The following is a 26219-nucleotide window of genomic DNA, read 5'->3' on the forward strand; positions in this document are numbered from 1 at the left end:
TTCTTTGCTTTCTGCATAGCCACAGAATAAAATCTTTTAAAAAAAATGTATTTTGTAATCTGACTCAACATAAGATTTGTCACTGACTCTCTAGTTATCTCCATCTTGCTTCATCTGTCACAGGTAATCTGTAAACTGTGAGGACGAAGCAGGGGAGGGAGTTTAGGGACTATTGTAGCAATAATGGAGAACAGAAGATTAGTTTGGTGGGACTTAAAACATAGATAAAATAATCTGTTGGAGGAAGAATAAACTTCTCTTAAACTCAAATTTTCAACTTCCTTCATGCATTCCTAGAAGAATACAAACAAAAATGGCAAAACTCATTTCAGCCAATCTTAGCAAAAGTCCACTTCCAGAGTAAGCACGCAAAGCTTTAGTTTCCAAGAGAGAGATTTGCCCAATAAGTGAGGGATTGAAAATTGGAGAGAAGGTAGTTAATGAATATGTAATTACAAAAAATTCTGTGTACTTACAGTAGACACATGCTTTAAAAATTTGACTGTTTAGTGATAAAGATGTTTTAGAACAGATCAGGGGTTCGTTATAATTTTCATAGTGTGCACCACATGTTAATAGAGAGGTTGTCTTGCAGGACACCACCTCTGTGCGATTGCACAGGCCATCACCCTTTTGTTTCCAGTCACATAACATGCCAATATCACTTTTCAAAGTAACTGCTGTAGCTGCTGCAAGGAAGTATTTATGTATTTTTAGCTGTCTAATGTGAAGTGTTCAGTCACTTGTGAAAAAAACTAATACCTACTTTTGCTCTTCATTTAATCTGTTCTATTATTCTCTCCCCTTGCTGCACCTGTACATGCTTCTCTGCCACCTGGTCCCCTTGTCTTTGTCCTGCACCTACTTCCCTGCTGGTTGGTTTCCTTCTCCTCTGGAAATGTTGCCCAGCTGCTTCATTATTTTTTTCCACTCTTTGGGACATTTGTCTCCGATTGGTGGCGCCAGTTCCTGAAGGCAGCTCTTGTTCTGTTTTCACCACTCCTTATGTAGCAACAGCCCCTAAAAAGAGGCAGGTAGGCAGGTTCCTTCTTGTTTGTAAGTCATCTTTGTAAAAGAGAGCCTGGCCACCTTCAAAAATAGTTGTGAACAAAGAGAGCCAGCACCATATGACTACCAGTAAGTGCTCCACAGACCACAATTTGGGTACTGCCTGTCTAGAAATTTGTACATGTACCATCCTATGTCCCATAGCACTGCATAGCTAAAATAGTAATGTAGATGTGATTATATTCTCGTAAGCAGACTAGTACACTGAACATTTTATATTCTTATTTTGCAGTCTATTGTACAAGTGGAGACATTAGGAGAGTTTGGTGTGTTCTTCACCTTGTTTCTAGTTGGTCTGGAGTTTTCCCCTGAAAGGCTGAGAAAGGTATTTTTGTATAAAACTTCTGCATTTCAGGATTTGATTGGTCGTGATGAAGTTATCAATTATATTTCAGCATTTAAAAGCCTGTCTACAATATATCTTAATGTAGTTTGACCATGATCTTTAAAAGTAAGAGAAATATCTCTGGTTCTTTCCACAGATACTGAGAGTGAAGGGGGAGATAGGTGGAGGAGAAAGAATGCAAAAAATGTTATCCTAGTGCCTATTTTAATATCCCTCTTGATTTTCCCAGAACAGTTCATGATTTCTAGGAAATTAAGACACACACTTACTGCAGGGCAATCCAACTATATTACACTGTGGTGTTGAATCCAGTTGTAGAGGTGTAGACATCACAATGTTGTGATGCAGGCATGTGTCCTGCAAGGCACAGTTAACGGATTAAACACCATATGATGGATTTACAACATAAAGTGTACTGGATGAAATGTGTTGTAAGAGCCTGTTGGCCCTTGATTAGACATGTACCATAGTATAACCTAATTTATATATTGAGACAGTCAGACTACAGCAAAAAAGAGACAAATATGTTAAAGAAAAGTTGACTTGTTAATGTAGAGAGTCAGAAACTGCAGCTAGTTTTATGATGCAAGGTTAAGATACATTATTTTTAACTGAAAATATATTGTTGCAAAATAAATTATTAAAACTAGCACAATAATACAAATAACAGTAATAGTTTAAAAGACACATTTTGCATGGCTTATGTTTGTTTTAAATTGATGGTTAAAAGTCAGCTCATAAAAGGAGGTCTATTTTATTGATATGTGGACAATTATATGGGTATCTAAGTTTAATTATGTAAATTATATTCACTAGACACTCATAAATTACAGCTCTTCAAGATGAAGACCTATTAAACCGTATACTAATCCATACCTTGCCATTGCTGGATTAAGTTGTACCTGCTACAATATATTTTCTAGTGTTTTGTCCTGTCTAGTTTTAAATAATTTTGGGGGGTGGGGCTTTTCTTAAAAGCTGTTCCATAGCATGGTAGTGCTCATATTTGGGAGGCTTTTCCTGATATGTAACTTTTTTTCCTTATTTTATCCCATTACTCCTAGTTATACTCCTTGCATCATGCTAAATAATTCCTCTGCCTATGTGGTGTTTGTATAGTTCAATTTGTCAACAATTACCATGTCAGGCCATCTAGCCCTTTAATTATTTTCATTTCTCTTCTCTGAACTCCCTCCAGTTTGTCTAATACATCTAATGAGGTACCCAACACTGGACATAGTCTCAGCAGAGCTGTGTAGTGGGGGGCTATTACTTGTATGGCATAGTTCTGCAGCCCAAAATCACATGGATCTATTTTACTACTCACTTGCATTGAAAACCAATGTAACATTCATCAATGAGAGAATAGCCCTCGGGTTATACAATACAAATCTAACTGTGTTATCCTCAAGGTGTGGAAGATATCTTTGCAAGGACCCTGTTACATGACACTTCTGATGATTGCTTTTGGCTTACTATGGGGACATTTACTACAGATTAGACCAACACAGAGTGTCTTCATTTCTACTTGTTTATCCTTATCCAGCACACCCTTAGTATCCAGATTCCTTGTAGGGAGTGCTCGAGGAGATAAAGAAGGTAGGTGCAATTTACATATGGATTGTCCCAATGACAGCACTGATTAAAAATGTCTGTAATAAATTCTCAAAATGGTTGAGCATCATACTAATGACCTGACACAAAATAGAAAAAAGAACATTGCCTTTACTATTTAATGTACTAACTTGATGGGGAGCCTGGAGTATTATTTGATAATACCAAGCATTGGTGCTTGCTTGTTTTTGTATGGTTTGCACAGGCTCACTTCCTCTAAAATATCAATAGAAATATCTGAATAGATAATAACATCATTTACTTATAAGGTGTCATGTTCTCTTTTATGACATCCCTCTGTAATGGAGTCCCACACTGATTTTTAACCCTTTCGGCCACAGGTGATTTTCATGTTTGTGCTAAATCGCCAGTTTAAGACTGCTACTACCAATCTGCCATGAGGGCAGAAAGGCCTGACCCAATAACTTGCACCTTCTTTCTGCAGTCTGAGGCCTGCTAATTAGTCTATCCCCCAAATGCTTTTAGCTTCTGTAGCACATCCACCTACATGGAAAGTTAAGACAGCATTCTCAATTAATAGTTTTTGGTTAAATAAATATCTAAGAAAATTATGAATGGAAATTTCAGGGCTCTGAATCTGAACGTTTTCCTTAAATTATGCACTTGTTCTGCATTTGCTAGTTTTTTCCTTTTAGAAGAAATGTACTCCCATTCCTACACACTTCACTTAGTGTAATTCTACTCCATGTGACTGTAAAAATTCCAGTGTGTGAATTCCATGTTTAATTATTTGCTCAGTTTACAGGTGAAAAGATTTTTGTTTTGTTTTCAAACTGTCAGCCCTACAAGTCAACCTGGATTCTATTAATCAAAATTTGTTGTTTACTTCTCATTTATCATTACTAAGGCTACTTTAACGTCACAGAGGTCATGGAAGCAGAGACTTCCAGAGAACTCCATGACATTTTCTGCTTCAGCCCCTGGGTCTGTGGGACTGGAGCTGGCAGCCAGTGCGGCCCCGGCAGGGTTCCAGCAACAGGCGACAGCCGCCTCAGGTTCCAGCAACTGGGGACAGCCTTGTGGGGTGAGGTGGGGTGGAGGTGAAAACCCAGCAGCTCCTAGCCACCACAGTGGCAGGGGAAACAATGGAGCCACATCAGCAAAAGTCACAGATGACGGGTCACGGCTTCCGTGATATTTTGTTCATGGCCCATAACCTGTCCATGTCTTTTACTAAAAATAACCATGATAAAATCTTAGCCTTAATCATGACCAGTAATAAAGGTTATTCAAGTCAAATGATTACTCCTAGGGGAATTCTGCGCCACTGTGTGTCCACAGAATTCATGTCCCCCAAAGATTTTTTTTCTCCCCCGCAGAAAAATGACTTTCTAACAGGGAAGCAAAGGGAAGCTGCAAGAGTGGTCATGTACCTCTCCCCAGCAGCACAGGCACGTCACTTCACTGCTGGCTGCTTCAGGTACTTGAAGTAAATCACTATAGCGGGGGGAGTGGCAGGGCTAGGGATGCCCTAGCCAGTAGCTCCTACCCTATGCCTAACTCAGCTGTTAATCCTGTCTAGGCTGGGGTTAGGGGAGGATGGGACTTCCTCTTCCTTGCAAGGAGCGGCTGGGGCTGGGTCAGACCCCCCTCAGAAACCTCCCTGGGCTGCAGGAAACTCTGCACACACACTGATTCCTGCCCCCATAGTTCTTCCGCCCTGGGGGAAGGGTCACTGTATGGGGAGTTCTACCCCCCGTCCATCCAACTCCTGTACATCCAGTCCCCCTGCCAAGTGTCACCCCTCCACACCCAGAACCCCCATACCGAGCCCTCCACCTGAATCCCCCGTACCGAGTCTCACTTCCTGCATTCAACACCCCCCTGCACCCGGGCCCTACACCTGGCCCCATTACCCTGTATCTGGACCACCTCCCTTCCCCCTGAGCTCCCCACACTCGAACCCCTATCCTGATGAACCTCATCCCCCTGCACCTGGACCACCCCAATGAGTCCCCTACACCTGGACCCCCCTCTGAACCCTACACACTCAGACCCCTCCTTCTGATCTGCAACCAACTTCACCTGGAGCCCCTGAAGAGTCCTATTGCCCCTGCACCTGGAACCCTCAACAAGCCTCTGTGCATTCAGACCCCCTATACCTGGACCCCAAACTGGCCCACACAAAACCCTCTCACCACACACTGGATCCCACCCACACTAAGCCACTCCACACTTGTATCTGCTGGGCTGAGCCTGCCTGCCCGCACGTGGTGCAGCTTGCGCAGGGGGCAGGTCCAGGCCTTGCGCTGTGTCAAGGTCAGGTGCAGCCTCACTGCTGAGTCCATGTCCTGGGATGGTTGGGGGTGATCTCCCACCTCCATGCAGCCAGTGGCCTGTGCTCCCCATTGCCATTTTGGAGCCTCCATATTTATTTATTGACAAATAAAATTTGCAGAATTTTAAAATACTGTGTGCAGAAAATTTTAATTTTTTGGTGCAGAACCTCAGACAACTGTGCAACTTGTTGTTCTTTTTCGAGTGCTTGCACATGTCCATTCCAGTGTAGGTGTGTGCGTGCCCTGAGCACAGTTGCTGGAATTTTTTCCCCTATTAGTATCTGTCTGGTCAGCTCGAGCGCCCTCTGGTGCTGTGCGCTCATAGCACTGGTCTAAAGGGCCCTGCTGACACCACTCCGCCCACTTCCTTCTTAGGAAGGAAGAAGTACCACAGGTCTTTGCTGACATTGAGGAAGTGACGGAGGCTGCTTGGCTGGTCATAGCCTCTTTATCGTCCTCCCCAGACAAGGCAGTGGTGGCAGCAGGGGTGTCCCCACCACAAGATGACCACAAGCATTCCAGGATTTGTTAAAGTGGGAAGCCTCAAACTTTGAATACAAGCAGAGGTGGTCAAGGAGACAACACATAGTTTCTTAGATATTTTGTCTGCAGCAGGCCCCTCTAGAGTGGCTCTACCACTTAACGAGGCCATTATGGACCCAGTCAGGGCACTGTGACAAATCCCTCCCTCTATCCCTCCTACAGTGAACCATACAGAACGTAAATATTTTGTACCAGCTAAAGGGTACAAGTTCCTTTCCTTGCATCACCCCCAGGGTCCCTGGTTATGGCGACTGCCAACAGAAGGAATCAACAAGGTCAAGCAGGGTCCGTGCTGAAGGTGAAAGACCCAAAGAAATTGGACCTTTTTGTTCAGAAGGCCTACTCCACAGACTTCTACAGCTCAGCATAGCAAGCCTTGCTAGGCTGCTGTAATTTTAATATATGGGAGTCCATGCTAACATTTAAGGACTTGCTCCCCCAGGTGTCTAGACAAGAGTTCTCATCCTTAGTCAAGGAAGGGAAGACAGTGGCACTGACTTACCTTCAAGCAGCTTTGGATGCTGCTGATTTTGCAGCCAGATCAACGGCCACAGCTGTAACCAGGTACAGGAGCTTGTGGTTGCAGTCCTCAGGGTTTCTATATGAGGTGCAACAAATACTTCAAGACCTCCCCTTTGAAGGCTCATTACTCTTTTCAGAGCAAATGGATGCTAGACTAGATAACCTTAAAGACTCTAAGGTGACCTTGAAATCTTTGATCTGTATACCTTGCCCTCGAAGCTGAAAAGAGAAAGAAGGAAGGAGAAAAAAAAACTTTCTCCCAGCAGGCAGCTGACCTACCAGGAAATGTCTACCTACTGCAGGCAGATCTGTGATTCCAGGATAGGGCTCCTGAGTCATCTCAGGACCCATATGTAAATTTGTGGTAGAGAATCAAGGGATTGTCTGATGATGATATCCTGGCTGTATCCAGAAAGCACCAGAGGCCCCAACAGACTGGCTTCTGCTTTGCCCAGTCAGCAAGACAAGATCAACAGAGGAGGAAGAGCAGGAGATTCAGATGAAGGGCTCCCTCCATCAATCTCCTCAGCAGGACCAATACAGGTTGACCCCAGACACTCGGGGACCTTGAAGCACTCATTTTGATGAGACGCTCAAGGTCAACATTACAATCCCCTCAACACAGGATCCAGCTTCCCCTTTGTTTTCCAACCGACTCTCATGCTTCCTCTATGCCTGGACCCACATCACCTCGGATCATTGGGTTCTAAGAACAATTGAAGTGGGATACATCATCCAGTTTTTGTCTACCCCACCGTCTCACCCCCTTTCCCTGTCCATCTTCAGGGACCCTTCTCATGAGCAACTGTTGGAACAAGAAGTCCAAATCCTCCTTTCAGTCAGAGCCGTGGAAGATTCTGTTCAACCTAAGAGGAAAGGTGTTCTATTCCTGTTACTTTCTAATCCTGAAAGCCAAGGGTGGTTTCAGACCAATCCTAGATCTGCGTTGTCTCAACCGCTATCTCAAGAACTTAGTTCCACATGGTCTCCTTGGCTTCCATCATTCCTTCTCTGGATCCAAGGGATTGGTATGCTGCTCTCGATCTCAAGGACGCATACTTCCATGTATTGATTTTCTGAGGCCACAGACGATTCCTAAGATTTGTCGTGAACCACGTTCATTACCAGTTTGCAGTTCTTCCGTTCGGCCTGTCCATCACCCCATGGGTCTTCACTAAATGTGTGGCAGTGGTGCCAGCTTTTCTCAGAAAAAAGGGAGTTCATATCCCTTTCATATCATATTCGTATTCCCATATCTCGACAACTGGCTGGTTAGAGGCCGGTCCATAGCTGACATCCGTCTCATCCAATCGACCTTCCAGCCACTAGGCTTTCTGGTAAATGACCAGAAATCCACTCTTATTCCTGTCCAAAGGATAGAGTTAATTGGTGCAGTTCTCGACTCCGTGCAGGCAAGGGCCCTTCTTCCAGATGATCACTTTTGTTCAATTTACAGCCCTGATAAGATCCCTCCAGGCTTATCTGATCAGGACTACATGAAAGAGTCTGAGTCTTCTGGGCCACATGGCTTCATGCACATATGTAGTGCAACACGTGAGGGTACGTCTCAGACCTCTCCAAGCCTGGTTGGCTGCAGTATGCTCTCCCTCATGACCTCACCTGGACTTGGTGCTCACTGTTCCCACTCAGGTCCTCGATTCACTGACATGGTGGCTGAACCACTGTGTGGTATGTGTGAGGGTACCCTTTTTTTCTGCCTCAACTGTCCATGTCTCTAGCATCCGATGCATCAGACCTCAGCTGGGGAGCCCTCCCCTCAGGACTCATGGCCTCTGGTCTCAAGAAGAGCTTTTCCTCCATATCAATGTCAGGGAGCTCCAGGCAGTCTGCCTAGCCTGTCAGGTGTTCCTACCCCACATTACAAACAAGATAATTTTGGTTCTCACAGACATGATGGCCATGTTATACATCAACAGACAGGGCAGAGCGCACCCTTCCACCTTGTGTCAGGAAGCAATCCGGCTGTGGGAGCTCTGCATCGCACACTCAATCAGTTTAGAAGCGTCCTACCTTCCAGGAATGCAGAACCAGCTGGCAGACCTGCTGAGGTGATCTATCTTCTCTCAACATGAGTGGTCCCTCCAACTGGACATCACAAAGGACATCTTCCAAGCATGGGGAACTCCCCTTATAGATCTGTTTGCTACCCACAACAACAAGAAATGCCATCAGTTCTGCTCCCTGGGAGGCCACAGCCCAGGGTCTCTCACAGACACGTTCCTGTTATGGATAAATCACTTGTTTTATGCTTTCCCTCCTACCCCGCTCATTCAGAAGGTTCTGATGAAGATCAAGCGGGACTGAGCGCAAGTCATTCTCCTAGACCCAGCATGGCCCAGGCAACATTAGCTCACCCCGCTCGGAGGCCTTTCGGTGGAGACCCTGCGACTGCTTCCTCTCCACTCAGACCTGATCTTCCAAGACCATGGTTGCCTGCTCCATCTGAACCTAAGCTCTCTTCATCTGATGGCCTGGAAACTCTATGGCTGAATCCTGAGGAGCAAGCTTGCTCGGAGCAGGTCCATAGAGTCCTACTTGGCTGTAGAAAACCCTCCACTAGGGCCACCTACCTTGCAAAATGGAAGCTGTTCTCCAGCTCGTCCTCCCAACAGGGAATTCTACCTACGCAGTCCTCTCTGCAACTCGTTTTGGAGTACCTTCTGCTGCTGAAACCAGGCCTGTTCCTCTCTTCAGTTCAAGGTTCACCTAGCAGCCATTTCAGCCTTTCATCCTAAGGTCAACAACCAATCCATTTTTTCACTCGAGATGGTTATCCATTTTCTCAAAGGCCTGGAGATGGCATGCCCCCAGGTTAGAAAACCCATTCCTCTCTGAGATCTAAACCTTGTCTTGTCGAAACTCATGGGTTCACCATTTGAGCCACTAACAACCTGCTTGCTGTTGCATCTCTCCTGGAAAGTGGTTGTCTTAGTGGCCATCACTTTGGCCAGAAGAGTTTCAGAGATCTGTGCCCTTACATTGGAATCCCCATATACTATCTTCTTCAAGGATAAGGTTCAGCTGCGTCCACACCTGTCATTCCTCCCAAAGGTGGTTTTGCAATTCCCTTGCAGTCAAATAATCTTCCTACCAGTATTCTACTCTAAATGTCATGTGAACAGAGAGGAACAGTGCCTACAGTCCTTGGATGTTAGATGGGCTCTGGCTTCCTACATACAAAGGAACCAAACGATTCCACAGATCAACTCTGCTGTTCATAGCAATAGCAGAGAGAATGAAGGGTCTTTCCATTTCTGCTCAGAGAATTTCATCCTGGATTATTTCATGTATCCAGGCATCTCACCCTCAGATAATCTGACTGCTCATTCCACAAGATCACAGGCCTCCTCTGCTGCCTTCTTAGCACAAGTCCCTATTCAGGACATCTACAGAGCAGCAACATGGTCGTTGGTGCACATGTTCTCAATGTACTGTGTTATCACCGAGCAGGCTAGAGACGATGCCAACGTCAGCCAGGCAGCCTTGCAGTCGGTCTGACTTGGAACTCCAAACCCACTTCCTGTACAACTGCTTGTCATAGAATATCAGGGTTGGAAGGGACCTCATTAGGTTATCTAGTCCAACCCCCAGCTCAAAGCAGGACCAATCCCCAATTTTTGGCCTAGATTCCTCAATGGCCACCTCAAGGATTGAACTCATAACCCTGGGTTTCGCAGGCCAATGCTCAAACCACTGAGCTATCCCTCTTGTGAATTATCTATATTCGATTGGAAGGAAAAACAGTTACTAACCTTCCTGCAACTGTTGTTCTTCAAGATATGTTGCACATGTCCATTCCAAAACGCACTCTCCTACCCCTCTGTCAGAGTCCGTCGATAAGAAGAAACTGAGGTGGAGCAGGGTCCTTTTACTGGCGCTATGAGTGTGTGGCACCAGAGGGTTCTGGAGCCAACCTGGCAGATACCAGTAGGGGGAAAAATTCCAGCAGCTGTGCTCAGGGCATGCACATGCCTACATTGGAATGGTCATGTGCAACATATCTGGAAGAACAACCGTTACAGAAAGGTTCGTAACTGTTGTTTATCAATGGGTTTGTGTAGATGTAACTGATCGGAAATTAACAAACAATTCTGATACAAAGAAGTAATAGAATGCAGCTCAATCTCTTAATTGTTTTGACTCCACTGTGCTAACAGGACTGAAAAGCAAACTTATTTTTATCTCTAAAGAAGCAGATATGATTCTGAATGCACATATGGAATAGATATGGAAAGTCAGAAGAGTTTTACCTGAACACATTTCAGAGGAGAAATGTACCTTGCATAATGGCTGCTTATTTTCCCAATGATTCCCAAAATTTTCCCCTCATAAGCTTTTTGAGCATCTCCTTTCTTCTTCCCCACAGGTCTATTTTAATTAAGAAAGAAACTGCATATCTCCTTAATGGACATCGACTTAGATTTATTCACATCCCATTGCATGAAACTTAAAATAAATATTTTATGCATGCTATGCCTATTCATCAGGCTTCTGTGTCTATCATTCTACAGCATCTTAGTTAGTTTACAGAATAGAAATGATATACCCAACAACTGATCAGCTGGCTTTAGCAAAATCTTATTTTTAATCCATGATAAAAGCTTCCTGTAAATGGCTTATAATTATTTCCGTAATTAGATTGCCATAGTTGATTTAAAAAATATAACACTGTATTCTATATCTTCAGTCAATGAAGAAGTCTCTCGATATATGGTTACTACTAACATTGTTACAGATGCCATTAAATGTTTTGTCTGCATCAAGCTATATTTTTATCAGCTTCTTTTTCTGACAAACAGGTGATATTGATTACAGTAGTGTACTACTTGGTATGCTGGTAATGCAGGATGTACAACTTGGTTTGTTTATAGCTGTTATGCCGACCCTTATTCAAGCAGGAGCCAGCACATACTCCAGGTAAAGGGGTTTTAAAAATGTATTTATTTTTGTACTTTATTTGTCTCTGAAGAGAGCCTCATTGTTTTGTGGCTTATAGAATTTGACCACCCATAAGCTTAAGGATCTGTGTATGGCTATGACAAAACTATATTTAGAATTTTTAATGTCTGTTATGCTGTACAAAGCACACAGGATCTTTTTATAAGAGAGAAGGCAAATATGCCATATGTATTGAGAATACAACAGTTAGCGTATGCTTTTTAATCACACACACACACCCTCTGCCAGTTGATGTTTATAATTACCAGTCCAGAGTCTGGATCAATCTAGTGGCCAGACAGATTGGTCGCAGAAGGGAGCAGGGCTCTGTCGGTCACAATCTGATGCTCCTGGAGTGTGGCAAGATGAACCCAAAGTCCCATGACAAAGGACCCTGTTCTTATAGTCCTTTTTCTCTGTTGAAGTCTATAGATTTTGCTGTGTCAGTTTCTGACCGGTTACTCCTTGATGGGTGTTAACATTCCAAAACACCTCTGAAAGGGTCATCCTGTCCTGGTTTCGATTTAATCAATTGTCTTTAGGGGGCCAGCCTTCACCTCAGGTTTGTCAATTTGCCCTTCCTCAATCATGGGTACGCATTGATGGTTCTTTGGCTTCAACAAATCTCGATAAGTGTCTTCACTCCCCCTTTCTTGACCATCTGGTTAACAATGGCCTTCACACTTTATCTTTTCCTGATGCATGCATTCCTCATTCACACAGGTTTCAGAGTAGCAGCTGTGTTAGTCTGTATTAGCAAAAAGAAAAGGAGTACTTGTGGCACCTTAGAGACTAACCAATTTATTTGAGCATAAGCTGTCGTGAGCTACGGTGCCACAAGTACTCCCTTTTCTTTTTGCTCATTCACACAGTCTTTCACAGAAACCTTCAAAGGTAGCAGAATACATTGTAAACTAAGCCTTGCTAAATCTTATAACTAAAATGATTCACACTGGCTTCAAGCTCTCAACAATTCTAATCTATTTATCATAGACACAATACAAAATCCGGTCTTTTTACTAACTAAAATTTATAACAGGTCCTAATTGTAATGCATATGGGAAACAGGATCTCAGTCTCAGACAGTCATTCCTTTCTGTTATTCAAAAAGAGTGGATGGCAGAATGAAATCAAAGTTTACATCAATTCTTACAGTACAATTATAAATTCCTGTCCCTACAGGTTTCTCAAAACATGGTCATCCAATGCTATGTGCACCCTTATATTATTTATATGTATAATATTAAATCAGAACACCTCACCCCAATACTTCACGTAAAAACAAATGATGGGGAAAAAGTTATTTGTGTCATGAAATTAAATGCCTTCCATACCATCTCATTATATCCCATAATCATCCTGTTGAAATATAAGCCTGAGTAAATTATTGAGCCATATGCTGTGCCCTGAAGGTCAGCCAATACAGGCTGTGTTGGACCATAATGGGAGTAGATTCTAGACTTTAGCAGGAATTACTGGGTGCGTTGCAGTTTTGATAATTAAGACCTGTATTGAGTTTCCTAAATATGAATCTGGGAAGCTAACTAGCAACCCTTTTTGAAAACTTTTGTCATTAGATTTTTCACTTGAGGAAAACTGGTTTAAAGGCAAGAGAACAGGTAAAATAACATTTTTTTTTTCTTTTTTCTTTTCTAGCACTGTCATGGAAATACTGAGAATACTGATACTGATTGGCCAAATTCTCTTTTCTCTGGCTGCTGTTTTTCTTATATGTCTTGTTATAAAGACTTATCTCATAGGACCATATTATCGCAAGTTGCATGTGGAGAGTAAAGGGAATAAAGAAATCCTCGTTTTAGGAATATCTGCTTTCATCTTTCTTATGTTAACGGTAATCTTTTAAAATAATAAAACATTTTTGCATATCTTTGATATACAGATTAATATGACATCAATACCAAAAACGCTGACACATTTAACCTTTATTACATATTTTCACAGTTCTGTAATTGGTATTTTAAAACCAAGAATTAAAGCCAAAACTCAAGTGCATGGAGGATCAAAGCATCTAGCACATTTTAAGTTCTACTGCAATATAAGTGATAAGTAGTAATTGATTAGGAGTTAAGGGACAATAATTTTAATTTTATTTAACCTAAATAAAATCAGGTTGAACTTCAACAGATAATTTTAAAGTAAAACTGCTTGTGTAAATTATCATATTAGCTTGTATTGCAACTAAAGGTCTGTTAATCCTCATTGTGTGCCCCAATTTTCTAAAAGTCTAAAATCCTATTTTCCAGTGCTGAAAACTGCTCTTGTTTGTTTGGGTTCTTTGCAGTGTTCTTATTTTTATTTTTTTTTAACAAATTTGAAAAATAATTTGAGGAGGGGTTTTGAGTTACTGAAATAAAGTCAGCTTTTTTTCTGTTTGTTTTTAACATTATTGGCTGACCAAATTTAGTCTTTACTACAAATTGTTTGTTTTTTTGTGGGTGGGACTTTTTTAACCATACTTTTTTCTTTAAAGGCTATAATGGATCCTTGAAGACACTGTAGTTTCTTAGGACACATACACACATTAAATTTTAATAAGTTCTTGATAGATCTTAGAAGTATATTTCTCTTGTCTCAGTGTCCCGTCCATTAATTTAGTGTTTCATATTCTACTCATTGAGTAGAGCAGACTGTTGGAGAACAGAAAGTGGCTATCACCCATAATCTTTTATGAACGGTGCGTTTGAAGTAGTATTGATATGGATTTGCGGAATCTGTTCATGCTCTTTGAATTTCTACTGGTGTTACCACGCTTTAGATTGTTGTTTCAGTTCTCCAAGTTTATTCTTGAGAACTAATAGTGTAAGACAGAAGCAGAGTATGAAACTGACCATAAAAGTGAGAGGAGCTTGTAGACGTGCTGTTTGTATTAATTTAGAAAATATAGTGAGCTTTTTAAAGCAAAATGTTGGCACTAAGACATTTTATAGGGAGCAGAAGCAGGATCAAGATGGAGTAATGAAAACAATTAAGTTCAGCAAAATGTGCACAGAAGCTTTCAGATACATCCTAAGAAAATCTTGTCATTAGGACTTTGTCTACACTTGCGGTGTGGTGTGGGATACATGTAGTTATGTGCCATAGTAAAAGGCAAGGCAGGTTGTGTCCACATTTGTAAGTGTGGTGTGTATCTACATGTGGCAGTGAAGGGCTCAGGTAGCTCTCTACTGCTAGAGTCTTCCCTGCTGTGTGGAAAGGTTCCAGCAGGGTGGAGGCAGTAGGACACTACATTGCCAAATATAGCAGTGTAGACGTGGGAGGCGCTGCTTAGCCATGTAGAGAGCCATGTAGGGTACTCTACTCGATTTGCCTAACCATGCCTCACCATCTACACTGCTAGCTGGGCATGCATTGTCTGTATTGTACACACCACCCTAAGCGTAGATGTATCTTGGGAAAGGACTTAGGTATGCACGGCACTTTTTGCTAAGGGAGAACATCTTTTAATCTTTATAATTTAGGTCATGGAAGAGGTTAACAGGAGAACCATTTCACAACTCACAGACTTCTGTGTAATTTAGAAAAATGTCATTGTTGTAGAAGTGCTTGAGATTCTAATCCTTTTCTAAACAAGCACAGCAGATTGTTAGGTCATATAAGTAAGAAAAGAATTTATTCGTAGTTTCTTGTAGATTTCCATTAACAAGCAGACATAATTTCTGTGAAGCACTCTTAATGGAAAGGCAATAGAGAAACTTAAAACAAAGTGTGCAGTGGTGACTTTAGAAATCTGCTTAATCACACAAACATACACTGATGTCTATAATAAGGGGTCATATTTTATTCGAAATGGACCTCCATTAGAAACATTAACAGAAATTGTGCCTATCTGAAGTGTTAGTAAAAGAGGAGTAGCACTATGTATACACAAGGATGTATATTAGTGGATTTAAGCCATAAAAGAAAGTGGAGTCCTTTTTCAGCACTTAAAGTGGAGAAAGCAAATGTATACTATTGCTTTGAATACTTTTGAATGAAAACTGTTAGTTTTATTTCAAATATTTTATTAATGTATAAAAAAGTCGTTACAGAAATATATCAGATGTATCATATTGACGAGTCAGGTTTGAGGCTGGAGGGAGATGACAGGTGTACCTCAAAATTCAGGTCTGTTCTGAAAAATGGCTGTGAAAATGGCATTGTGTGAATATCTGTCTTTATTGTTTTCTTAATTATCTCCCCACTAAATGTACTCAAATTAGGGGAAAAAACATCCTTTTACTTGTAAACTGACAGCCTCACAATCTCAGTCTGGAATCTTTCCGCCATGCATATTATCACCACTAATAAAGGCCCAACAGATCAAATTTGGCCTTGGTGTAAGACCTCTGTCCAGATGTTGTTCATCCTTCCAGTAGTGGTGTCTGTTTTCCTAATCTCACATAAATATCTGCATTGCAGTTACCTTCAAATGTCATCACACTCCCCAGATAGCAGAACGCATCTACCCATCTGATTTCTTTTCCATCCATGTACACTTTTGTATCTGTTGTCCAGTGTCCTACCTTTATAATCTTGGTTTTCTCTGCATTTACTTTCAATCCAATTTTTGCTGCTTGCTATATAAAAGACCTCTCAGAAAGAATCAGACTATCACAGCTCATGCCCATCAGGGACTCCTGTGGACAGATACTGAAAACATATGAAGAGCAAGCCAAATTATGGAAAGAATATTTCCTTTCTATATTACTGTCCAGAGCTGACGATCATCCACAGGTTCAAGAGAAATGCCAATGCTAAATTAAAAACGAAAGAGGGACCAATAACACCCGATGAAATTAAGCAACCATCAAAGGCTTCAAACAAGGGAAAGCTTCTGGGTTTGACTGAATTCAAACAGAAGTAGCACAGGTGGGAGGTGAAATTCTGATTGAGCAGCTAACAAAACTTTAATGAAATATGAGTGAAAGAACCAGTGCCACAAGACTGGAAAGATGGGGGTATTGTGGCATTGCCAACAAAGAGTGATCTTACTCAATGCACAAATGGGGGAGATGCTGTATTGCTATCAATCCTGGGCAAAGTATCAGCTACTGTTAGGCTGAGTAGAATGTAGAAGGCAGTGGATGAAATATTACTACAACAGGCAGGGGTCCATGTGGGTAGATCATATTGTGAACAAACATTCACTCTTTGCCAGATCATCGAAAAAAGCTACCTCTTGGCAGAAACCCATCTTAATCAACTTCACTGACTTTAAGAAAGTGATTGATAGCATCCACAGAGACCCCGTGGAATATTGCTGGAAGCTACAGGATACTAGGCAAGCTGATTAAAATAATGAGTTTTTATGATGAAAGTAGATGCACTGTAAGATTGGTTACAGGCTTGGGTAAGTGGTTCAGTATTGTGGTTGGTGTTAGACAAGGGTGTGTGTTATCATCAACACTCTTTGCATTAGCACTACACTGGATAATGATGGAGGCAACAAAAAGCACTGCAGAGGGTACAAAATGAGTTAACGGATACGAGTTACACAACCTTAACTTTGCCAGTGACATTACTTTACCAAATAAGATGTGGAACAGAATGATTACCCTTACATCAGAGGTAGAACAGGAAGTAGCATCAATTGGATTGGAAATTGGATTAAAAATATTAGCATTGTCAAATCTTATCAACCCCTTTTTGCTGTAGGACTTCTTGAATAACTGTGTTGTTTTGGGAGCTTTCTCAATTCTTTAATTAAAGAGATTAAGAAAGAGCTTTCATCTCATATATGTTACTTAAATAAGTATGCTGTAGATTTAATTGAAGAAACTCATTACCTTATTGGTACATATTTGGGATACAGGAGAACTGGTAGGCGCAGTTGAACAAAGAAGAATACAAGGTTTCTGGCTAGGAATCTAACGGTGGTATTTAAATAATCCTCATTCTTGCATTTTCTTTTCTCTTTCCTTTAACCCGTCCTGGCCATTCATACTGGGACGTTGATTTGTGTCATATTTGACAGTTGCATGTTTTTGTCTGAAGGCATGAGTGAAATGAGTGCTTTAGTATAAACACTTTCAGTGGGGTAGTTTTGCTCAAATGAAGAATCCTGGTTTATTACGGTTTTATAAGGTTGTTTCGTGACATTACAATTGTCAAGGTTTGAAAACTTTTCCAAGGGGAAGTCCCCAAATAAACTGGGAGCCTGGAAGCTGCTGGGCCTTCATCTGCCATAAAGTTGTATAGATATTCTGGTGAATTTTAGTTTTTTAGAATAGATTATCATCAGGAGTTCAAAACTTAAACTCTGTTTTGTGATATGTATTTTTTCCAGTAATACTGAAAACCTTAAAAGGTTTGGGCTCACTGTAGCAATCCTTGATGGTGGGAGGTTGGCATTGCAGAAAACACATTGCAAATGCCACAGTTGTGACTGCAAGCAAAACAGAACAGTCCCATTCCTCCCTCACCATTCCACTGCAGCCTCAGATGTGGGAGGGATAGTTTGGGCCAGCAGGAAGAAAAGCTCCCCCTTCTCCACCCCAATTTGGGATTAATATAGGATCAGGTTTTTTGGACCTTGTTATGGGCATAATACTGGTTGCCTTTTTGAGGCTGGGGGGAAAAATTCCCTCCAATTGGCCTACGCAGTGTGTGTTTTTGTCACTTTCCTCTCAGGAGCCCAGGGATCTTGTGTATAGATTAGGTGGCAAAATTCATTTTTGTTGCAGTTTGGCAGGCGTTCAGTTCAGGTTATCGTTCAGTGGGGATCTAATTTCCTGATGAACTGGAATTGGAAGTGGATTACGAGAAGGCGGGAAATGGGGATGGGGCTCCTAATGACTGATAAAGCAAGGAGACCTTCCTACTGCTTAGCTCTCTGATGGAGGAAGTGGGGGTGATGGAGTCCCAGCAGCATTGCTGGGATCAGATTAATGGGGTGGGGGCACAAACAGTGACTCTCCACCAGGTGCTATGGGTTACAAAAGAAGGATGATCTGGACTGGATTAGTTATTACCAGATAGATACCAGATGCATTACGTAATAAAGTTGTGGTCTGGTTAAATCCCATTTGTCTTGTATTTTTTCCTGCAGTATTAGCTACTTTATGTGTGATACTAATACTGTAGGTTTTCCCCAGGTAGAATAGTAGTAAATATTTTGTGTGGCTGGGGGTTTTATAATACTGCTTTCATTCTGGTGCAGTGGTTCTCAAACTTTCCAGACTACTGTACCCCTTTCAGGAGTTTGATTTGTCTTGCTTACCTCAAGTTTCACCTCACTTAAAAACTACTTGCTTACAAAATCAGACATAAAAATACAAAGTGTCGCAGTACACTATTACTGAAAAATTACTTACTTTCTCATTTTTACCATACAATTATAAAATAAATAAATTGGAATATAAATGTTGTACTTACATTTCAGTATGTAATATATAGAGCAGTATAAACAAGTTTGAGTAGCAGCCGTGTTAGTCTGTATGCGCAAAAAGAACAGGAGTACTTGTGGCAATTTAAGAGACTAACAAATTTATTAGAGCATAAGCTTTTGTGGACTACAGCCCACTTCATCGGATGCATAGAGTGGAACATATAGTAAGAAGAAATATATATATACATACAGATAAGTTGGAAGTTGCCATACAAACTGTGAGAGGCTAATTAGTTAAGATGAGCTATTAGCAGCAGTAGAAAAAAACTTTTGTAGTGATAATCAGTATGGCCCATTTAGATAGTTGACAGGAAGGTGTGAGGATACTTTACTACAAACTACAAAAGTTTTTTTTGTAAAACTAGACAAATATCTAGATGAGTTAATGTCCCCCCGGGAAGACCTCTGAGTACCCTCTGAGATATGTGTACCCCTGGTTGAGAACCACTGGTCTGGAGAGTGGACAAAAGAAAGACAAAGCTACCATTTTCAGTGACATGTGTTTTATGCTCTGTTTTAACTTCTGCAGCAAGTGGATAGATTGAGGCTTTTATGTTGGAGGGGAAAATCAGGGTATTGTTTGGTGTATATAACTTCTAGTTGGTTATCGTGTTTATGCATTGTTGACTTGTGGATGGTATGTCTCTCATTTTATTTTAAGTTGTTACCTTGCTGAACAGTGATTCTCATGACACCACAGTAGCGTGACAATCCAGTTGAAGAGATTGTAAATTCTTTCTTAAACACTGAATTAACCATCCCAAATGCAAATAATTAAAATGTAAACATTAATTATTTTGACACACAGCTCTTTTAATAACTTGACGCATGAGCATGTGTTATATCTTAGTAGCAAAAGCATATTTCAGTTGTGTGCTGAAAATGCTGTTTTTAAAGTATGATTATTCCCTACAGTGCTGTTTCTTTTATAAATAATTTAAAAAAATTCTGTAAAATTTCTTTGACTCATATCTTCCATCACATCCACCATCATGTGTTGGGTTTTTTTGTTTGTTTTTCTCTGCCAAAGTGGTTTGAAGCTTTAAAACTTCTCTAATAATTTTAAATTCCTGATAAGAGCAGTCCATACTTAGAAAATAAAATTTAATTTAATTCTTAACATATGGGGTATCCAGATGTGATATGGCAGCCTACATGGGCTATAATTTTCTTTTATTAGTTTGATTACTGATAAATAACTATATTGTGTGATAGACCAATCCATATGATTCAATGTTTTGGAATTGCTTCAAAACTGTGGACAAATGGAGTTGTTTAATCAGCAGTCAATTAATTAATACTGACAAATACCCAGGTCTGGTTTTTTGGTTTTTTTTTTTATTATTATTTTATTTGTTGATTCCAGTTCATAGTAAATAAGACATTCTAGGCAGTGCATATCTCGGGGATTAATGCTTTCCTCCTTTGATTGTAGTTTCTTGGGTTTAGGCCTCTTACTTTATACTGCAACACCATCCAAGGCATAAATGTACTGTGTAACATGTTATTGCTTAATCTAAATTAGGATGGAAATTGTCAGTTTACTGCGTTCCCTCAATATTTATGACATTGTCTTTCAGTAAGATGTCTGCCTGCAGCAGCAGGATTTTAAATACCAGTTATATTTATATATATTATTTTTGAATACTTTTATACGTGATAAAAAGTGCTACTCACTATTTGAACACTCAGAGCATTGTCTTCATTTTGCATGGTGCAATTTCCTTGATTTTGTAAGCTTAAATTGAACTCTTGACAACCATTTTCTTTCCTTTTTAATGCCATGGATCATAAACGGACAAGCAGCAACAGAAGAGCAATGTGTAACATCTTTCAAGTATGATAGGCTCCACTTCAGCAGAGCACTTGTGTATGTGCTTAAATTCATCCCTATTCAGCAAAGCACTTAAGCATGTTCTTAAATCCCATTAACAGAATTTAAGCACATGCTCAAATCCTTTGTTAAATCAAGACCATAATCTTGTCCTAGATTATAAATTCAGAGTATTTATCCTTGTTTAACAATTGGCAGGAAATTTGCTGGTTTAAATTAGTTAAATTAGGTGAAATCCTATCTCTGTTAATATCAATGGGAGTCAGTGGGACTAGATATTATTCCTGGAACATCATACAAGAAGTCTTAAAGTGTGGGATAGAAAATTTACAATTATGTTTCTAGAGGGTGTCTAGTTTATTAATAATCTAGATTACCACAGTAAATACATTACTGTAGAATAATATATTGAAATCTTGTAAATTCCTTTCATTGTTGAAATTGTATTGAGATGCAATAAGTAATATGTTAAATCCCAAAGCAGTATTTTTGTAGTCTATATCTGTAAACTATTATAATAATTGATGACAGCCAGAGAATAGGAATAAACTTTCCATTCTTCTTTAACAGATCACAGAGCTATTGGATGTTTCAATGGAATTGGGATGCTTCTTAGCTGGAGCACTGATCTCTTCTCAGGGTCACATGGTTACTGAAGAGATTATGTCCTGTATTGAACCAATACGTGACTTTCTTGCCATCATTTTCTTTGCATCTATAGGTAACTTTTTTAGGAAGTTCATTAAGTGTCAGACTGCAAGTGTGGGGGGGGAGTTTTACGGGATTTTTATTTTGTAAAAATATTAAGAAATGTATTCACTAACTACATTAACTTATTAATGTTTTATTTTTAAATACAGTATTTATTTATTGATGTGTAAATTAAATCTGTAATAACTCTGGCCTCTTACTGGCATTTTTAAATGCCAATTCTTGAGTAATTGTTAAATCTCTCAATTAAATTGGAGCTGTTTTACACACGGAGGGGGAGGGTGAATTTGGCAGGCTAGTGTAAACCTGTTGGTTATGTACAAGTGACTGGGTTGGAATATTCATAGCCAATAGTTCTCGGCTGAACTGTTAAACCACCAAGGGACATTTCAAGACACAGATAGCCTCAAGCCGTTCCACATCCTCCTTAGTATGAGTAAGCTTGGGTGTCTCCCCACACTTCCCTTTTTGCCCCCCTCAATGGCCATATTGGGATCTTTGGGCTGCCTATCAGCAGCAGCTCTCCAAGGCATCTAGCTCCCGGATTGAGCACCAGAATCTGCGCTCTTCTGTTCCTTCCACCCTCCACCTCAGTCCCCACCACAGGAGGAGTTGTTGGAAGAACAAGAAAAAAGAGCTAATGAGGCAACCCCTTAAACAAATATTTGTCGTCCTCTGATGAAGCATTTATCTCACCCCCACACCCGCACAGATGATTTCAGACAATTTCAGGACCTGATGAACTGTCACTGACACTCTCCACATTACCTTGGAAGAAGTCCAAGAGTTCCAACATAGATTATTGGATTTTCTTCATACTCCCTCTCTACTCAAGTAGCCTTACCCATAAATGAGGCTTTTCTAGAGCCCACAAAAACAATTGGCAAATCCCTGCCACAGTGCCACCAACTTGTAAGAGGGCGGATACAAAAATACTACATTCCTGCTCGAGAATGGCATTTTTCTTCACACATCCAGCCCCCAACTCTTTGGCTATAGATGCTGTGAATGAATGCAACAGACATTATTAAAAAGGACGCTCCCTACCCCATGATAAAGATCTAAAGCATTTGGACCACTTTGATTGCAAGAGCTACTCATCAGCCTCTGTGCAGTTCAGAATTGCGAATTATCAGGTGCTCCTTGCTAAATACAACGACATTAAGTATAGCAAGTTTAACTCCTTTATTGAACATCCCCTCCAAGGATAGTTTAAGGCCATCTTCACTGAAGACCGGCTCCTAGCAATAACTTTTTTACAAGTTTCCCTCAAAGTAGCTGATATGGCAGCTCACTCCATCTCCGCAGCTGTTGTCATGTCGTGAGCCTCATGGCTGTAGTCTTCAGGAATCTCAAGGGAGTAATATAGTGGAAGGCTTTCCCTTTGGTGGTCTCAATGAGTCCACAGATGAGTCCTTACACTCTCTGAAGGAATCAAGGGCTACCCTTTGTTCACTGGAGTTCTGTACATCTGCAAGCAAGAGAATATTCGATAGGTCACAATGGGCTCAATTTTCTACTTACCGCGAACCCTGAGAACTTCCTAGAAAGAAACTTACACTACAGAAAAGAAAAGCGTTGGCTACTTTGACAGCAACAACTCAGCTGTCCTTGTCAGCCAACCATACATTTTGATACCTTTGTCCCACTTTTTGCATCTGACATTGCATCATCCTACTGTGATCTGCCCACCTTTTGGCAATCATCTCTCTCATTTTCTCACCTCATGGGAGTAGATTACTTCCAATAGATAGGTTTTGGAGGTTATAACATGAGGCTGCTCCATCCATTTCAAGTCCATATCCTCTTCCCATCCCCTTCATTGTCCCTTTCAGGAACCCATCTCATAAACCTCTGTGGAGACCAGAGGTTTTGTCCCTTCTGCATATAGGAACGGTGGAACTAGATCCCACCGAGCACAAAAGGAAAGTGTTCTATTCCAAATATTTTCTGGTTCCCAAAAAGAAAGGCAGTTGGAGACTGGTCTAGATCTCAGGATGCTAAATGCCTCCATCAAGGAGAAGAAGGTTAGGATGGTGATACTTGAAGCTATTATACCATTTCTAAATCCGGGATGACTGGTTCGCAACCCTCGATATACAAGACACATACTTTCATATTTGCAATACATCATTCTCGTAAGATGTTTCTATGTTGTGTCGTAAGTCAGAGGAGCACTTTAAATGTCAAGTGCTCCTCTTCAGGCTTCCTACTGCCCTCAGGATATTTACAAAGGTTATGGTGGTAGTTGCCACCAAATTTCAGTAATGGGGAGTAGTTGTCTTCCCCTAGCTTGATGATTTGGCTACACCAAAGTTCAAGTCACTATCGAGAAAGCTGTGACTCTGTTCAACATGCTAGAGCTTCATTTTAATACTGAGAAGTCCTCTCTCTCACCAGTTCAGCAAATAGAATTCTTAGGGACCATTCTGGTTGCTACAAATCCAGACCTTACCTACCAAAGGTCAGATTTACTATATTAACAAATTTGGTTATGCAAGTACAGAGGAGTCCTCAGATAACTGCCAGGACTTCTCTGCAGCTCCTCAGCCACATGGCAGCATGTACCTTCCCCACATCACATGCCAGGTTACAACTCTGCTGCTTCCAGGCCTGTCCAACAAACAAAGATTGAACAAGTTACTCTCCATTCCTCATCATCCATTCCTCATCATGTACTAGTGTCTCTTGACTGGTGGAAGAATCCCAGCAAAGTCCCCTTCACCCATCCACCCCCCACCATCACTATTGTTTCTGATGCTTCCCTTCTAGGATGGGGGGCTCATCTTCAAGAGCACACTATTCAGGGCACGTGAACCTCTCAGGGATCTTTTAACCTTCTGGCACTCAGGGCCATCAGAGTTGCCTGTCAACACTTCCTTTGTATGATCTAAGGACAATCTGTCCGAATGTCAGACAATAGGATCAGTATGTATTACATACATTCTCTTGGGGAAGCGAGATCCTCTTCCCTTTCTGCAGAAGCAATAAAGCTATGGAACTGCTGTGTAGTCCATCACATCCTTATTGCAACTGTTTGTGTACCTGGCCTCCAGAATGCCATAGCCAATGATCTAAGCAGGCGCTTCTGTCCAGATCATGAGTGAGAACTCAATAACACCATAATAAAACAGATATATCTTTCTTGGGCTTTCCCAGAAATAGATCTTTTTGCCACCACCACCAAGAGACCGTTTTGCTCAAGAGGAGGTCTAGGTTGTCATTCCTTGGGAGATGCCTTTCACATCTCCTGGTCAAAGAACTTGCTCTATGCTGTCTTCCAACACCTCTCATCCTCAGAGTCCTACACAAGATTAAACAGGACAAAGCCAAAGTTACTGTGATTGTGCCGACTTGGCTGAGGCAGGCATGGTTTCCATACCTAATTTGTCTCTCATCTCACCCTGCTATCAATCTTCTGTTAATGCCCGATCTTCTCACTCAGGACTTCGGGATGAAGAATACTTCCCAACCTGAACATTCTATGAATCAAAGCTTGGCGGCTGGTTGCTTCTTGGGAATAGAATTATCCTATTCTATAGAGGTTCAACAGGTACTGTTGAATACCAGAAAAGAATCAACTAGAAAAACTTACCTGCAGAAATGAAGAGGTTTTTACCACTGGGGTATGCAACAACAACTCTCTTCCACCAGCTCTCCTCTCTTGGAGATTATAGAGAACCTTTTCATTTTAAAGAACACAGACCTTTCTCTGGGTTCTGTTAATGTTCACATAACAGCCATCAGTGGGTTTCATTCTCCTGTGGAAGTGTGTTTGGTGTTAGCTCATCTTGCAACTTCAAAGTTCCTCAGAGGGTTATTTAATATATTTCCGCAGGTCAGGAAGCCCACCACCGCGTGGGATTTGAATTTGATCTTCAACACTCAGTTGAAACCTCCCTTTTGAGTCACTGGCCATTTGCTTGCTTTTCTAGTTATGCATGAAAACAACTTTCCTGGTGGCTATCCCCCTGCTCACATAGTTGGTGAGCAAGAGGATTGATGGCTGATCCTTCCTACAGAGTTTTCTTTAAAGGCAAAGTATTTCTCTGACCACATCCCTTGTTCTCACCACAGGTGACCTTGTATTTTCATATTTAATGTACCAGTTTTTCATCCTCAACCTAATTGGTGGAGGGAGGAAGCCACTCTTCACCTTTTATTAGCCTTTTATTTGGACAGGACTAGATCCTTTCGTGCCTCTCCTAGATTATTTATCTCTTTCACAGACAGAGTTAAAGGGATACCTGTGTTCACCCAAAGATATTCCAAATGGGTTTCTAGTTGAATTCTCTCCTGCTGCAAGGCTGCTAATGTCCAGCGTCCTCCTAGGGCTATAGCCCATTCTACCAGATCTCAGTCCACTTCTGTACCCCTACTAAAAAAAAATGACCTATTGTAAAAATTAACAAAACTGCCACATGGGCCTCCATCCACACTTTCTCAAAGTACTATACCTTAGTGCATGTATCTCAGGCAGATGCTGCCTTTGGAATTGCTGCTTTCCAGATAGTCTTAGACCCTGCTCCAAAACACCCACCTCCATTTGAGGAGTACTGCTCATGAGGCACCTGAAGTGGAGCACATGTAAGAATATAACTCAAAGGAAAGGTTACTTACCTTGTACAGTACCTGGAGTTCTTCAAGATGTTTGTTCATATGGATGCTCCATTACCTGCACTCCTTCCCCCCAACTTCAAAATCTTTTTTACATGGGATAGAGAAGGAACCAAGTGCTGTTTGTCCATCACAACCCTATATACCCTTGTCCTCCTGCGGGAATTCTGTGCCAAAAAATTAAATTCTGTGCACAGTATTTTCAAATTCTGCATATTTTGTCAAAATAACACAATATAATCACACCAGTTTCAATTATTTTTGGTCATTAATTTCAAAATACCTGTCAGAAAGTATGTCTGTAACAATACAGACAAC

The 26219-nt window shown here is 41.0% G+C and overlaps 1 protein-coding gene across 2 annotated transcripts in view; it reads left to right on the forward strand.

Annotated features, from left to right (window-relative positions):
• The window catches only part of TMCO3 (transmembrane and coiled-coil domains 3), a 73403-nt gene that overhangs the window by 39029 nt on the left and 8155 nt on the right, over positions 1 to 26219 (forward strand). For both annotated transcript variants that reach the window (XM_084639924.1, XM_084639925.1), the window contains exons 6-10: positions 1301 to 1393; positions 2827 to 3013; positions 11214 to 11331; positions 13009 to 13204; positions 21144 to 21294. In XM_084639924.1, coding sequence (XP_084496050.1) covers positions 1301 to 1393; positions 2827 to 3013; positions 11214 to 11331; positions 13009 to 13204; positions 21144 to 21294 — 745 coding nt within the window. The remainder of the gene's footprint in view (positions 1 to 1300; positions 1394 to 2826; positions 3014 to 11213; positions 11332 to 13008; positions 13205 to 21143; positions 21295 to 26219) is intronic.

Source organism: Lepidochelys olivacea (genome assembly GCF_965140295.1).
Source record: "Lepidochelys olivacea isolate rLepOli2 genome assembly, chromosome: 1".
In the NCBI taxonomy this organism is placed as follows: Eukaryota; Metazoa; Chordata; order Testudines; family Cheloniidae; genus Lepidochelys; species Lepidochelys olivacea.